Here is a 17580-nt window from a genome sequence, read left to right as displayed (position 1 = left end):
ACTTACATTTAATTGAACCTGACAGCAAAAACATCAAGTATTTCTTTACATACCTGCAATGAAAGAAAAGGGAAAATGGATTAATTATAAATATGGGTCAATTTTAGGAATAGAATATTATTATAGAATCTTTATTATTATTATAGATATTTAGTTATTAAGTATTTTATATATATTTCTAATTATAGGGTATGGTAGAGTGCCCTTATATATTTATCTATTTTATATATAACTAAAAGTAGCAAGAAAAGATATGTGAACAAGTCTTACACACATTTCCTAGAATAAGATTATATAGTCCCTAGGCTAGTTATATATCTTCCAATTTGCCGAGAGTTTCACTAACTTTTATTTTTGTTTGTTTTTGCACATTTCGTTTCTCCCATTTCTTTGCACAGTTTTTTTGCCACTTTTTGTGTTATTTGCTTTTTTTTTATTGCGCAGAGCGCACATGCCAACGACCTTGACCATCACAATTTATTTTCATTTTACTTTTTCCCTCCCTCTCCGCCTGTTTGTGTGTGTATTTGTGTGTGTGTAGCGAGTGACACACATTACGTAGGTCCCCATTTAGTTGCTTACACAAGACCTCAGGCAAGGCCAGCCACTCTCTCTCTCTTTCACTCCCTCTCCCTCTCTCTCTCTCTCTCTTTCACTCACTCTCTCTGCCTTTTATTTATTTATTTATATTTTGTGGTTGTTTCGTTATTATTATATTTTTTTTGTATTATACACTCAAGTGTGAGGGTGATTTTCTATCGAGCACATAATGATAGGGAAATCGTTTTGGGTTTTAAATTATCCTTAAATGAGTAAAGATAGTTAATTAATAAATTCAATGGATAATTTAATAAAATATGTGAATGCTATGCAAAAGATTTATTATATTTCATATTTTTATTTGCTAATTTATTTATTTATCAATTCGAAATATTCATGAAAATAACATAAATGATAGAGATGATTATTAATCATTAAATAAAACGGATATATAAATAAGATATATAAATTTTATGCAGATGATTTAGTATGTTTTATATATTTTAAATAAATAAAGCAATTAACAGTTCAATATAACAATAATAATATAATAGAATAATAAAATACATCATTAACAACGAGTTCTAGAATAGGACTTTATGCTTCCGAGTAATTTATTATCCTTATTGTTGAAATGCTTTCGATATAATATCTAACTCTATCTATATAATAAAAGATCAGGTTTATTTTATTCCACTTAATAAATAAATTAATATAATTAACTTGCACTTAAATGTTTTAATATTCTTATACAATTTTCAAGTTAATTTATTCAGTTAGGAAAGATAATTTCTATTATAATAAATACTGTAAGAGTTTTAAAGTTTGTTCTATATATAACATAAGGTTATAAGCAATTCATTTAACTATTTAACAGTGGTTATTATTATCTCATTTACTGTAACACCTGATTAATCACTTAATTAAATACTTGTAAATATTTCCTCATTTGCTAACGATTCCCCCCTATCGTTGACCACCTGTCAATAATTTATTTAAATCCCATTTGTATTCCTCATACAATTTTGCTTCCTCTAAATTTGTGCGCACCTGTAATTCCACCTGTGCGAGAGAGAGCAAGTTCATTAGAAAAACTTAATGCGGAAACTGGCGGTCGACTAACCGATATCGAAGCGTTTCAATATACACATTTTCAATGTCACAGAACAGAACAGAACAGAACAGACGCGTGGGGAAATCTATATTTATATATATAAGTACATAGAGTGAGTGTTCCAACGAAAACCGAGTAATGTGGGTGAGGTCAATAGAGACCCCAAAGACCTGGGCAGAGGGAGCTACGTCAACGAACAATTGAGTGATTGAGTGTGTGTGGGTCTTGTGGTGGCAACTCTGGCAGCACAGTGGGCAAGATGCCAGGTAAATTACCCAAGGCACGGAAGTGAGCCAAGGCTTTCTACTCATCAAATCAACAGAATTTTTGCCAATTTTCGAAATAATAACAAAATAAACTAAAGTAGGAAATGCTCAGAATATAGCTGGATAAGCAGCTAAAATTGGGTTATTATAACACAAGAATAATACTTAACAACAAACCCCTTAGAAATAAAGCAAATTTCATCATTACATCAAAAGTGTTGGTAATTGAAGCCAAAATGGCAATTATAAGTTGACATTGACATTGCTTATCGCACACAGGACACCCACTGGGAGGGAGTGATAAAGAGAGAGAGAGAGGGAGAAAGAGACGGGGAGAGGGAGCCTTCGTCCTTATCCTTGTCCTTGTGCGTTCATTATACAATCCGAGACACACGCGCTCAGACCGCTGTTTGTGTGTAGTTGTCAACGCATGCACATTTCATTGCCATCTTGCAGTCCACAAAATCCACACACACACACACAAATACATATGCAGACACACACACACACACAGACAGGGCCCACAGCACGGCCCTGACCATGAACAAGAACTTGTCAATTTCAAGCAGCAGCAGAAATAATATACTGCAAAAAATCAGAGTCCTTTTTTATGAAAATATATATTTTCTTTTGCTATAAACAAGGACATACTGATAACACATAAAACTTAAGTATTTTTTATATATGTTTTTATATTTTTTTGCATATTATTTATCAGTAATATTTTAAATTTCAATTTTGAGCAGACAATAATGACTACACTGCGTATGAGTAATAAACTTATGAAATTTTAGTATTGATTCATGTATTTAATTTAGAATTTACATTTTAAATATATTGCACTGTATTAAAATTTATTATATTTAACATCCTGGATCAACTTTATTATTATTAAAATTAAAACAAAAATGACCAAACTGCGTATGAGCAATAAACTTTTGAAATTATAGTATTTATTGATGTATTTTATTTATAAATCATATATTTACATTTTACATGTATTGTTCATTCAAATAAATTATTTTTACCATCCTAGATAAACTTTTTAATATTGAAATTGAAATAACAGTGGCAACACTGCGTATGAGTAATGTGCATTCGACTTTTTAGCATTAATACATGAATTTATTTTGCATAAAATCAGATATTTAAATGTCAAATATATGGTTTACCGAGTTCTTCTTCTCATTATTATATTAAATAACAACAAATGAATGTTTTTGCAAATAATACAAATAAATTCAGGCAACATTGCGTATGAGTAATATTTTTTAGGGCTAATTGCATGAATTCTTAGATTTTTGTATTTCATTGTTCCTAAATATTATTCTATCATTCTGTAAATAATAAATTCTTTCAAGTATATATATTACTATATATTACACTAAAGACAACACTGCGTATGAGTAATATTTTGTGGGAAGAAATTTTTTGCCGTTTTTTATAAACTTCTATTAATAAACTGTTAATTTTAAGCAATAAATACTCATCTAAAATCAATATAACATTGTTTATTTTTCCATTTTTTCCAGTGGAAGCTGTTGTAAAGCCAAAAAGGACGCAGTGAGAAAGTGAAGAACGAGGAAAAGCTGCGGAAACCCTTTTTTTCGTTACGTGATTGTAGTGAGTGAGTAGCCAACGTAATTTAATTTTTTTGTTATGAACATATTTTGCCTCCCTCGATTCTTGGAAAGTTTATCAAGCAAAATTGCATTAAGCAAGTGAAAAGTTATATTTTTGTGTCACTTGGTCGACTTCATTAATGTTGCAATATGGGATGATAACCCAAAGAAACCATTGATAATCGTTATTGAAGCTCCAAGGAAAATTGGTACCGAACCCTTCTGTATCCTCAATTTAGTACTCTTAATGGGGTTTGATTGGACTGAGGGGAAATTCCGCTAATAAGTGATTTAGAATGATTATAATTGCAGAAAATTATACTTGAGAGGTTGAGAATATTAAGGATAATTGAGTAAATATTATTGGTATGGCAATGGGGAATCCTTAGGGAACGAGTACAGATAAATTTAGTAAGCGACGATGTTTTTTTTTAATAAAGGTCATAATAGAATAATAAATTTCTATATTCAAAATCCTTAAAATAATGTTAAATATTTCAAGAAATATATGTCAAGTATTTAGTCTGTAATTTAACTTTCAATTGAGGCCAATGAAATCGTTACCCTCCCACTTGCATAAACTATAAACAAGTGCTCCTATTCAGATCTGAATCAACACAGTATTATTCTTACAAAATACTCCAATTTTTGTAATTAAATCGAGCTAATTGTCGGGAAATTCCAAGTTTAATGGCTTTGGGTCAATGACACCAGAGACTGGGAACTGAGACCAGGCAATACCATGTTGTTTATAAGAAATAACCAATCAAACTTTTGCCTGACACACTAACCCATATATATCTATATGTATATATATATAGTAGGTAGTGGAAAGCAAAGAAAACTATTTTGCACTTGAATATTTATGAGAGCCATGGCGGGGAATAGGGGGGATAGAAATGTCAAGTACTTTGGCCCTGACCTGACCTCCGATACAACGTCGGTTGCCCACGCTATAACCCCCTGTAACCCCAGTCCAGTTGAACCGGCAAAAGCAACAATGTACAGAATGCCATCAAAAATTCTCGGCCAACGGGGCGGGGTGATGTTATTTTTCCCATTTTCCACCCATATTTGTGCTCTCCCTCTCTCTCTCTATCTTTGTTCTACCTCTCTCTGTTACTCTAGGAAGTGTGTAAGAAAATTTCATTGCCATCGCATTCACGTTCAATGTCAGGTTCATGCGCATCGCCTCGAAAATGCAAGGCAAAGGTTATGCAGCAGCAGCAGTTGCAGCCCCCATTCGAGGGTATAGATGGGGGGTGGGGTGGGGAAAGAGGGTGGTGATTGGGTGGCTAACATTTTTTGGGGTGGTGCCATTCGGCGGGTTGTAAGGTCACTGTCAAGTGGCAATGGCAATGTCCAAGGATAAGCGGGAGTTTGTCGGTTTTTGGAGTCATTTAAGTGGCAACGTTTGTGGGGATACTTTCGGTATTTGTTTTGGGTTTGTTAAGGTCCTTTGTCCTGGCAGGATATGGGTATCGAGAGGGAACTCAATTAATGTGGTCCTATGAGAGGTGTTTTAATGATTCCTGGGGTCAATATATATATATTTGTAATATAATTCGTTGCTAAATAATTTTTACTAGTTAATTGGATTGGGAGATATTAATAATATCAGGTATTATATTATCTTTTACATATTTTAAGGAAGTAATGAAGGATATTTCAAGAATGAATGATGATTAATGAATGAATAATGAATAAGACCTCAAATGTATTTTAATAAATTCTCCAAGAATTTGATTTATATATGTAAATTTGTTAATATAATTTGTTGTTAGCCTGGATAAAATGATTTTCTTATAAGACTTTATATTTAATAACATTGTTCAAATGTTAAAACCCATTTTAATAAATGAATTAAGGATATTTTAAGAAGCTAATCAAGAAGACTGAAAAGTATTTTAAGAAATTCCACAATAATTTCTTTTTTATACCTTTTAAAAATTTATATAGTTCTAACCTATATTTCCATATAATACTGTACAATAATTACCCCTTATTATCCTCCTCCATTAAAAAACATTTCATAGATTTAACAGATTATAATATAAAATAAAATTATAATATGAATTTAAATATAAAAATGATCTTCTGATCCACATAATCCCCATCAAAAATGCAAACATAAATGCCAGGCCACAACAACACGATCGTGTGTGTTATTGACCTAAGTCAAGGGCACTGCACTTGGGCTATATATCCCCCTATACCCTATGTGTGTGTGTGTGTCTGTGTGTGAGAACAACATATAGACGGGAATGCAGATTTCAGATCGGAGTACAGCCGCGATTCGAATCGGAGTTGAGGGGTTTTTTTTGGGGGGGGGGGTATAGAGGGAGGAGGTTTCCCCCTCTCTGTATATTTTTGCAGAATCCGTGAACGTTTTTAGGCGCGCAAATAAACAAAAAGCAGATCACAAAGGCGGCAAAAGAGGGGGGGAGGAGGAGGAAGAAAAGAAGGTATAAATAGCGCCCCCAAGCTTCCCAAGCGTGACGCTCTATGGCCTTCTCTCTCTTTCCCCCATCTCCCTCTCTCTCTCTCTCTCTCTGTCTCTGTTTTTTTTTTTATATTGTATTTTTAAATTCTCTGTTGATGTTCGTGGAGTTCTTGGTTGCTTTTGTTTTTGGTTCGGGTGAAGTCATGTCGTTGACAATATCAAGGCCAAGCCCACCTACCTACCAACCCTAGATACACTACACCGAAAAATATTTAAGTGGGAGTTAAAGATCAATTCATTAATTTGATTTTATTTTTAATTTATGATTTTAATGATTTAAGTTTTTAGGAAAAGTATTGATGAGTTCATAAACTAATGTATCCTATATTAAATATGATTTCAAATGTTGGTCAAATTGGTTTAATGATATGTTTGGTGTTTTTCGGGAGCTTTAAACCAATAAAATTGAGTTTATGTAGCAGATTAACAATTTTTTACCCTAAATAATAATGTATATAATAGAATATATTAAATAACCATAATATTTAATTCTTTTATCCTAAAATACCATTTTAAAAGATCATAAAAAACATGAATTGATCAAATATATGTATAAATCAGTAATAGATAAAATATTTGATATTATTTGAAGTTTTAAGAGTGTTTGTTATAAGAAAATCATGAATTGATCAAAGACTTAAAATTATCCAGATTAATATAGATTTTCTCTGTGAACATTCTATCCTTTGCTCCCTTTTTCGGGAGCGTTAAACCAATAAAATTGAGTTTATGTAGCAGATTAACAATTTTTTACCCTAAATAATAATGTATATAATAGAATATATTAAATAACCATAATATTTAATTCTTTTATCATAAAATTCCAATTTAAAAGATCATAAAAAACATGATTTGATCATATATATTTATAAATCAGTAATAGATAAAATATTTGATATTATTTGAAGTTTTAAGAATGTTTGTTATAAGAAAATCATGAATAGATCAAAGACTTTAAATTATCCAGATTAATATAGATTTTCTCTGTGAACATCCTCTACTTTGCCTGTCTCACGTGCTGTCGTTTTCGCTGTCTCCCTCTGTCTCTTTCTTATGCCCTCCCTCCTTCTCTCTCTCTCTCTCTCTTGTTCCCTCCCCCTCTCTTTCCTTCTCTATCTCCCTCCCTATTCCTGTCTCTTTTTGCGTTCTTGGCGATCCACAAGAAGCCAACGACTTTTGCTTGTAGGTCAATGGCACTTGCCGAAGCCACCACAGAGGCAAAAGGCGAAAAAGGGGCTCTTTTTTTGCCAACCAGTTTTTGTATTTTTTTGCCCCGATCCTGCTAATAACCAGACGTATATATGTATATATATTTAGAGATATATACTCCCTCTGGATGGTGCCGCTCTCTTCTGTCTGCCCTACATTGGACCCAAAGTCTGCTTGATTTAATGGTGCTGCTTCTGCTTTTGCTCCTTTGCCAGCTTGATTCTGATTTTTTTTTGCCAGGCTCATTTCTTCGTCGTTTTGAACTGTTCTGCATTCTGTTGTTGTTACCAAAAGTTCAAGGTCTTCCAATATATCGTTCCAGCCTCGATTTGTGGATGGTACAGTGGAGAGGCAGAGGAATTTTGTACATTTTTGCAAAAGATTGCAAAGATATGTTTTAGGTATTGAAATATTATCAGGGAATGTATCCCTTATTTTAAGAAATGTTTATACACATTTTAATATTTTATAGCACAATGATGTATAGTCAATAATAATAATAAACAAGAAAGGAAACTAACTTTGGGAGGCTGAAATGTATATTTCCATGCAGTTTGCAAACTAATTTAGAGAATCCTTTTTTAAATCGATTAAAATATTCGCATTTTTTGAATCGATAATAATCGATAAATAACGATTAATCATTATTTTTATAACATAAATCAAAGTTTAAAAAGCGTTGATTTCAATTCGGAAAGTTTTCCTATGTTAGTTGTTATTGGGTTAATAAATCTGCATAATAAATTTACAATTACAAAAAATTTAACATTTTTGACAATTTTTGAAAATTTTAACAATGTAAACCCTTATAACATTTCGAAAAAATGTTTAAAATTTATTTTTCGACCAGACATGGTTGGATTGGTTCGGCTTTTGACGCTGATCAAGAATATATATAATTTATAGGTCCGGAAATGACTCCTTCAAGCGTTTTAAGCTTCTGACTCAAATTATAATACCCAGAAAGAGTATAAAGATACTTAGAAGATTGATATAATTTTAAAATTAACATTTTTTATTTTTTAAGAAATCACTACTCCATTTTTTTCTGGTGACCGCTGTCTGCACCGATTTCGTGCCAATTTGCTGTTTTTTATTTATTTTTAAAGAGTCCAGCCGAGCCCTTTGTCCGCTGATGCCCTCCCTTAAGTCCCCCTTCCTGGCCCCTTTCCTGACCCCCTTCCTGTGGTTCCGCTCTGCTGGCCAGCTTAATTATTTAACTCTCGATTCGAGTATTTTTTATATGCAATTCTTTTCTGTCTGCGCCTGTTTTGCACTCCTCTCATTTTTGTTGTTTGTACTTTTGATTTTCTTGTTCATTTTGCATTTTTTTTTTCACTTTTGTGGTGCATTTAAATTGACTTTGAGCTTCACTTATTCCATGTAATTAAGACGTTTCCGGTTCATGACCTAAATGTGCAATTTAGGGCAACTCCAGGGTGGCCTGAGGGGGTGTGGGGGAGTGAAAGAAGAGGGGGGTTGGTGTTGATATTTGCATAAACATTGGGGACGACAGGCAAGTCATTGTGTCTTCTGCACTCGCTATGACTCAGGGGGAATTAAAAGTTGGCCAAACAATGGCACAAATTAATGCAATTTAGTGAAGGATGATCCTTAAGTACAGTAAAGTTTTATACTATAATGGGTTCTATAGTATATAAGATTTATAAAATATGATTCACTTTTAGTAGCATTTTCCAGACCTTCAGTTTTTAAAACTACCTTCAAAAAAGTCTCGAATTTATATGTATCTCAGTATTTGCGTGCCCATCGGTGCTTTCCCTCATATTGTCATCTAATATCTAAAACAAATATGATTCAGTTCGGTGCCAGCTATAAGAAATTTAAAGCTTTCCACCAACTGAATCAGACTCAGACCCGGGGACAACCTTCGCAAACAAAAGCGGCACGTGTCAATGTAAAAAAATATCTGAATAGAAATAATGTCAGAGTCGGACTTCAAGAGCAGGGCCAGACACTAGAACAAATGCAGTAATTATAGAAAACTACTGAATATACATATGTGTGTGTTATAAAAAGAATAATATACATATATGTTTATAAACAAAAGCATTTAAATAAAATATGATAAACATTCTGTCTGTGTTGTATTTTTGATTAAGTATACGTAAAATATTAAGACACAAATTAAAAACATTAAACTTGAAATCTCTTTTCAAATAACTCTTTAAATTAGAATTTATTTTAAAAATATGTTATAATAACAGATTTAAACTCAATGTTTTTTTAACCAGAAATTAAAGTACTATTTATAATAAGTATACATCATATACAAAATATTAATAAATAGACAAGTACGGATTTTATAAAATCTAACAAAAGGATAAGACTATTTTTAGCTAAAGAGTACTATAATTTCCAATTTGTTCTATCCCTTATTGCCATAATGTTCAAATTTGATTCTAAAAATGTTTATATTATATTAAGTAAATTATAAATCTAAATCTTTTCTATTTCTTATATAAATAATGTTTAAATTTTAGTTTGAAATTTCTATTATTGTTTATTATTGCATCAATTATTTTAATAACATTATAAATTCTTTTTAATCTTTACATATATCTCTGACAGGCAAAACAAAGTCTTAATATAAAAACTAAAAGACTTCCTTAAATCGCTTGACTATTTTCCGTGTAAATAGTTATATTAATAACCATAAATACCGCTATTTGAATTTCTCTGTAAAGCAATATCCATAAATGTAGTCTTGGGTTTGGGATTACCAATGGGACCTTGTGTATGAGTATGTGTATGTGTGTGTGTTGGCCTAGTGGCATAACCGATCGTAACGGTACTCTCGGCGAGGGCAGATGAGATGAGCACTCGAGAGAGAGAGAGAGAGAGAGAGCGCGCGCTATGCGATGTGACGCTCTCAAGTACGTCACATCACTCATACGCCCCGTTGTAACTGTAATCAAATTCGCTTTTCGCTAATTGTTGGCGCCATCTCGCTCGCTCATTGAGGAAGTGTTCTAGATTCACGTTACGCCTGCACTTGTCTACCTCTCCCTCGCACACCCACCGCCTCTCGCTCATACTCAGTGTCTGTGTGTTTGTGTTTGTAATTGTTGTGTTCTCGCTTTCAGTGTGTCACATTTTTTGTGTGCTCTTTTTTTTTGCTCGCTTTTGTTTTTGTTTCTATTGCTATTTTGCTATTGCTTTTCGCCTTTTTGCTATTTTTCTTCCGCTTTCAAGTGACCTTGTTGCTAGTTTTTGTTGTTTTTTCTCTCTCTTTTTTCTAACATTTTTATTGCTCTCTCGCCCACTTGTAATTCGCATTTTTATACAATTGCACATTGTATAATATTATTTGTATTTTATTAGCATTTTGCTGATTTTTTGTTTTGTTTGGTTTGATTTTGTTTTTACTATTAGAACAGGTTTTCTTTTGCCCGACTTTGTGTGGCATTTTTTATCCGCTAGATACTTTTGTTAACTGTTTTTGTTTTTTATTTTACTTTTTATTGGCATTCAGTTAAGTAACTGCAAAAATTAGTTATAACCAGACCTGGACTTGGCGTGACTTTGTGTCAATGTTTTGTTGATTTAGTATTGGATTTAAATTGAATTTGTTGAATGAGGGAGGGGTTTAGGAATTGAATTAAGCATAGTTCAGTTCAGTTAGTACAACAGTTATAAATCAATCAAACTGTTGGTTAATTAAGCGAAAAAAAAAAAACAATATATAGAATGTAATTCAGGGTCTACAAGTTGGCCTAAAGGAATTCTATGCGGAAGGGAAGGGCATTAAATAAATGGTTTTGAAGACAAAAGAATGTTCTCCTAATTGGATCAGTTTTGTTTATATTAATTCAAAATATAATAATAAATAAACTACTTAAATGATCCAAAAATCAATTGATCATTGTTTAATAGTATTATTATTTTATTTCCGTAATGAAAACCACATAATACCACAATTTAACGTTGCAATTTACATTGTTATTAATATGCATTAGAATTTTCTATCAATATTCAATTCAGTTATAAAACACACTCTGGGGCACACTTGACTTTCCAATGGCTATTGATGGGAAATTAGCAATAAATACGTAGGTATATATATTTATTATTAGTTTTTGTATAACCTCAAGGTCGAAGAACCCCCAATGCCGCCCACCATCTCTTGCTCTCTCTGTCTCTATTTCACCTTTTCGATCGACTCTCTCTCTATCTGTGTCTCCGATGATCGTTGATTTTTATTATTGATTTTTTGCAATGGCAAATAGTTCAACCAAACCTTAACAAATTACGCGTTTGATTTTTATTCTATTGAATAATAAGTACAAGTGGCAATTGCATTTAGTATCGCCCCTTTATGGGTGTTATGTAAGCGAGTGAGAGCAAGGTCGTCGGATGACTGGAACTGGGACTGGGCCAGGCAATCCGGAAAAATAAGTCGAAAAAAAACAACAAGCACCGCTGCTAATGAGTCAATTGAAAGTTGGCCAGAACGCAGTAAGCCAAATGCATTTAACCAACATACACAGGCTGTCACTCAGTTGGCCCGGTAATCGAATTATGGCCACTGATTTATACTGAAAAGCTACTGACTGAAATTCTTTCTGACATATGTATATATATTTTTTTAACTTATAAATTTGTTAATTGAATTTCTGGGACTTAAAATCACTTGACATTTTTTTGTGTAGCATTCAGTGCACTAAAGATAATTGTATGACAGTTTATTAACTGAAAATAATAAACAGTTAATGATAATAATTTATCACAAAATTTTGGGTAAGTTTATAGAAAATAAAAAAGCAAATTAACTTCGGCTTGCAGTTTGCAATTTAACTTAAGAATCGTATTGGAAATCGCCATGTTTCAATCGATATTTATCGATATTTTCGTTTGACAATATTTTCGAATAATCAAAGTTTAAAAAACTTATAACTAAGCCAAAAAAGCATATATATTAATTTGGCAAGCTTGGCCATGCTTGTTTTTATTAGGTTATTAAATCTGCATACCCAGCTTAAAATGTAAAAAAAAAAATCAAAATTTTGATATATTTTTGAAAATGTTCACCAGTTATAAAATGTATTTTTCTGCCGTAGATAGCTAGATCGACTCGGCTTTTGATGCTGATCAAGAATATAAATAGGGTCGGAAATGTCTCCTTCACATCGTTATTAGCTTCTGACTAAAATTATAATAGATATATAATATGTAAAAATACTATAGGAAATCCACGTTTGTTCATTTATTTGCTTCAAATATTTTGTATCACTAAATAGTTAACTCACACATTTAAACTGCCTTCTTAAATAACAGTTTGCGTAACACTATATACTAGTTAGTTAGTAGAACGGTTTACACAACAGTTGGCTAACTCGAGCGTATGCAAATTATTTCCCACTGAGCGTAAGGCTGCCCCTTTCCTCACTTAACTTATTTTATTTTTATTATTATTTTTTTCACAACCAAGAGTGCAGGCAACAAAGTAAATAAATAAACAATGTATATTTTGCACTGAAATGTGCACGAAAGTCAAGTGTTTTATAATGATGATTGGTAATTATGTAAATAAAATCAGTAAATATAAGAAACAGTTCAAACAATTCATTATTCACTTAATATATTTTAATAACCATTCAAGTTTTTTCAACACATTTCCACTTATTTTCCCTGATTTTTCCCTCAAGTATGCCTCTGGTCTGTGTGTGTGTTGTGTTTGTATTTATATTTTTTGTGCCACAATTGCTGGCTGTCACTTGCGCAAAATGATAACAATGGAATATAAATAAATACATTTCATGGGGAATATAGACGTTTATGAGTGGTGTGTACACACACATTGACCCATTGCTACTGATATGTTTTTATATATGGCATTGACATTGAAAACTTCTCTCTTTCGAAAAAAAATAAATAATACAAAAGAAAAACAGGTAGCAAAATTGGGAAGACTCTCTCCCTCTCACTTTCACAGATTTCTTCTTTTGACTCGGGGGGAAAAGGCAAATAAATCTATTCGAAGCCAACTCTGGTTGGCCTTGACTTTTATTCGCATCAACTCACAGACTCGTTTATTTATTAGCCAGGCAACAAAAGGAGAACGGCAAGAACAACAAGCCAGGCCAAGTCCAAGTCCAAGAAATCAGTTCTCCACACACGCTTCTCCATATATGTATATATATATATTGTATAACACTCTAAGCGTATCTTGAGAAATGTGCAAAAAAAAAAATAAAGAAAATCAATGCAAAGAATATAAATAAAAAACCCACAGCTCAAGCAAAATGAAATCATTAGAATACCGAGAGTTCTCCGGCTCCCAAAAATCATTCTCAACTGTCACTTTCAAACCTAAAAACTCTCTCGTGGAGATTCGTGGAACAGGTTCTTCACAGCCAACATATGATTTAATCCATACTAAAAATAATAATAATACATAATCAAATCATTAGGCGGAACAATAAACAAAACTTTGATTAATTACACGTCTTAGGCGAAAAACAAAACAAAATTGAAAGTGAATAATTTATGGAAATACTAGCAGAAATTATACAAGATAAAAAATGTTTAAAGAACTGGGAAAAACGATAATAAATAAATTAGTTATAATTAGGAGACAATCACAGTAATCAATTTGAAGAATTTGCATAAAAATGGCAAAAACATAAATTAAAAATGAAAAGATTACATAAGTTCTAAACAAACAAATCAATTCCCTTTTACTTTTGATTTAAAACTCTACCAAACAAATTGTGCCAGACAAAACGGAAGTAGCCCCGTAAAATCACCAATGCAGATGCAACTAGCCAAGTTATTCATAAATAAATTGAAAACAAAAAACGGAAAACAAAAAATCAGATATATATATATATCATTTATACGCATTTCACCTATATATGCAGATTTAATTCCAAAAAACTCAGACATCACGTCAGAGAAGAGCTGAGAATCAGCAGACAGAGCGGCAAGTTTATTCCAGTTGAAGTTCAAGGTGAGAGAGCAGCCAAGCAAATTGCCGAACACACACAAAAAATTAACACAAATAAATATATTTATATGTATATATAGAAATATACATATATATAACATATATCGCACAACCTTGGCATTGCTAAAAAGAAATAAAATAAATAGATGTGTGTCGAGCAGGCATTGTTGACCAACCCCCGAAAACAATTTCAATTTCAATTTAAATTGATAATTAAATTTAAATAAAAATTGTGCTTTTTAAGGTGCAGCCTTAGTATACATATATATATCATTTCAATCTGAAAAGTTATGAGGTAATCCCCTGATGAATTGGAATTGTTTGCAGTTCTTAAATCAGACTTTTACCCATTGACCCAATGCTTCCATCTATGGCATTTCACTTTCAAAACGTGCTGCTAGCTCAGATCTATATAGTGAGTAAAATTACTCATATATAGTTTGACCTTTTAGCATTACCGTTATTCCCTCACATTTTCTATATGCTTTATATAGATACGTGTAACTGTACAAACAGCTCTATTAACCGCTGACTCACAAGTGACTGAATTCATTTTGATTTCCTACACGCATCAAGTTTGTCTGTCCCCCAGTTTTAACACTAAGCTACAGTTGTTAAATAATTAATAAGAATTACTTTTGGAAATTATTTCTAATATATAAACCATATAAGCAAGTGTTGTATGGTTTAAATTTATAAACAAAGAAAGTCCTTCTGTGCTGCATTTCTTATGGTGTATTTATTGATGTATAATACATCATTTAATAATTCGGTTTTTATATAATATATTAATATTAATATATAAGAATCATAAATATATATGTCATAAAAAACAGGAACTATATTTATTAACAAAATAACCCTTTTATAATAGAAACTCATTCCCAAAAAACCCTCTTAGAATTATTTTCTATCCAATTATTGAAAGATATATGTATAAGAGATGTATTGGTAAATTCTGTTGTTCAGTGCCCCTGTATCATATTATATATATATTATGTATGGCTATGGTAGGAACCTGTCAACCGACTTATCCATATATATGTATATATATATATATATATATCCCAACCGTATAGCGATCGGCAAGTGCCGTCAGGGTCAACGGGTTGCTGGTTTAACAGTTCGAGTTGTGAGGGAATGAGAGACTTACCTAGATCAGGAATCGAACTGGAAGGCTCCTCGCCGTTGCTGCTGGAATTGTTGCTGCTGTTGCTGGAGTTGGAGTTGGAGTTGCTACTATTATTGTTGTTGGAGCTGGAGGCATGCTTGACCTTGGGTGGTGGCGGTGGCGGTGGTGGCCGCATCACCGAGCTACCCAGATTCTGTGATTGCTGCTGTTGTTGCTGGTGGTGGTGGTGATGTTGCATGTTGCTGCTGGCACTCGAACTGGAGCTAGAGCTAGAGCTGGACACCACTGGCGTGCGAAAGATGTGCGCAGAAGAAGAGGAGCTGGTGGAGCCACTGGGTGAACCACTGCTGGAGCTAACACTGGCAATCACATGTTGCTGATGCTGATGATGTTGCTGCTGCTGCTGTTGCTGTTGCTGGAAATGATTGGCAGCAATCACGTTCACATGTCGCGTGCTGGTGCTGACCACAAACTTGCGAGCAGCCGCCGTGGGTGGTGGTCCTCCAGTGGAGATATATTGCTGTTGTTGCTGCTGCTGTTGGGGTGGTGGTGGTGGCGGCGGTGGCGGTGGAGGAGGTGGTGGTGGCGCCAATGGTGGCGTCTGTCTTTGCTGATACTGCTGCTCCATGTAGTTGGAGTTCCCTCGCCTGGCAATCACCGGGGAAACGGGCGCCGATCGGGAGTGGTGGTGCAGTGGTGGTGGTGACACTGAATGTCGCCTGGTGGCCACCACCACAGTGGTTTCATCGTACAGACGGCCATCGCGGATCACTCGTACATGTTGCTGCTGCTGTTGCTGGTGGTGCAACGGCGGAGGCGACACCTGTTGCCGCTGCTGTTGCTGCTGCTGTTGTTGCTGCTGTTGCTGGTAGTGATGCAGGGCCGAAGGACTCGCCGAGTGGCGACGCGACAGATGCTGACTGGAGGGCAGGGTGCGGGTTATGATGATCTGTGGCGTTCCGCCAGTAGATCCAGAGGCGGTGGTCAGCAGAGCTGTTCCCTCTGGAGGCATAGATCGCACTTGTTGCTGCTGCTGCTGTTGCTGTTGCTGCTGTGATGTGTAGATATGCTTGACAGCAGCAGCCGTGGAACTGGTGGCTCTTTGTTGCACATACTCCACACGGGGAGTTAGAATGACCTTCTGGGTGCCACCGGGTGTGGTCAAACCTGTGGGCTGACGTGGCGGCACAGTTTGGACCTGGACGTGGGTGTATCTTTGGGGTACTTGGGAGGCACTGCTGCTGGGTTCTCTTTCCCGTTCCCGCTCCCTTTCCCGCTCTAGATCCTGCTGCTGCTGCCTCTCGCTCTCCTCGAGATGCAGCATCTCAAAGTCGATGGGCTCGGTTTTGATCAATTTGGAGCTGGAACCCGAGAATGATCCCGGTCCAGAGGAGGAGGAGGAGCCCGAGGCAGCGGCAGCTGCTGCCTGGACTGCTTCCATGCACTTGAGTTTCTTCAACATGATGTTTTTATTCAAAAAGAAAAACGCGTGAAAGTCGCCCAAAAAATATAAATATTTTATATATTTAGATATAAACTAAATATGTTTTGTTTGTTGTATGGAAAGAGTTGTTGCTTGTTGCCTTGATTTTTGTTTTGTTTTTTTTTGTGGATTTGATCCTGAATCACTTTTGCCTCACTGCTGCTTTTCTATCCTTTCCTTTGCTTGCTCCTTTTTTATTTAAATTTAAAATCAGTCTCTTCTTCTTAACGCTTTTGTTGTTGCTGTTGTTGTGGTAATTTGTAATTTGTTTTAGTTTTCTTCTGGGTTTTCAGGATTATCAAAATATTTGTTTCGTCAGCCTTCAAAGTTGCATGAAAAAGTTTGTCCTTTTTGTATTTCTGTATGCTATTGTATCCTAGAGAGTTTTCTTGGTTGTGTCCTTAGTCCTTAGTTGTAGCTTAGCGTTTTGCCCGATCCTTACCATATATCTATATAAATATATATCTTTATCTTCTCTGCTATATTCTGGTTGAGGCTTCTTCCGTTGAGAATGACAATGAGTTCCGACTGAGTTGAGTTTGAATGAATTATTGAATTCCGAGTCTGAGTTTAATTTTAGTTGCTAATAATACTTGATGGTTTATTGTTTTGCTGATTTATGCTCCGTTCGATTCACACCACCAGCGGCTGAGTATGTTTTGTAGGTATTTCCTTGAAGTAGCTGTTAAAAAATTATATAAATTCCATAAAAATCATCCTAAAAACATGATGTTTCGAACT

At 34.1% G+C, this 17580-nt stretch overlaps 1 protein-coding gene across 1 annotated transcript in view; it reads right to left on the bottom strand.

The window, feature by feature from the left end:
• Positions 1 to 17580, bottom strand: part of Eip75B (Ecdysone-induced protein 75B) — a 117138-nt gene that overhangs the window by 98091 nt on the left and 1467 nt on the right. Inside the window, exon 2 of the mRNA XM_086834864.1 lies at positions 15378 to 17521. Coding sequence (XP_086690990.1) covers positions 15378 to 16818 — 1441 coding nt within the window. The 5' untranslated portion in view covers positions 16819 to 17521. The remainder of the gene's footprint in view (positions 1 to 15377; positions 17522 to 17580) is intronic.

This window comes from Drosophila serrata, unplaced genomic scaffold, assembly GCF_035046125.1.
Source record: "Drosophila serrata isolate PLE 108 unplaced genomic scaffold, ASM3504612v1 contig_2, whole genome shotgun sequence".
NCBI classification, from domain to species: Eukaryota; Metazoa; Arthropoda; class Insecta; order Diptera; family Drosophilidae; genus Drosophila; species Drosophila serrata.
Note: the sequence above shows the minus strand (reverse complement) of the source record. Positions and strands in the feature narration are given on the sequence as shown.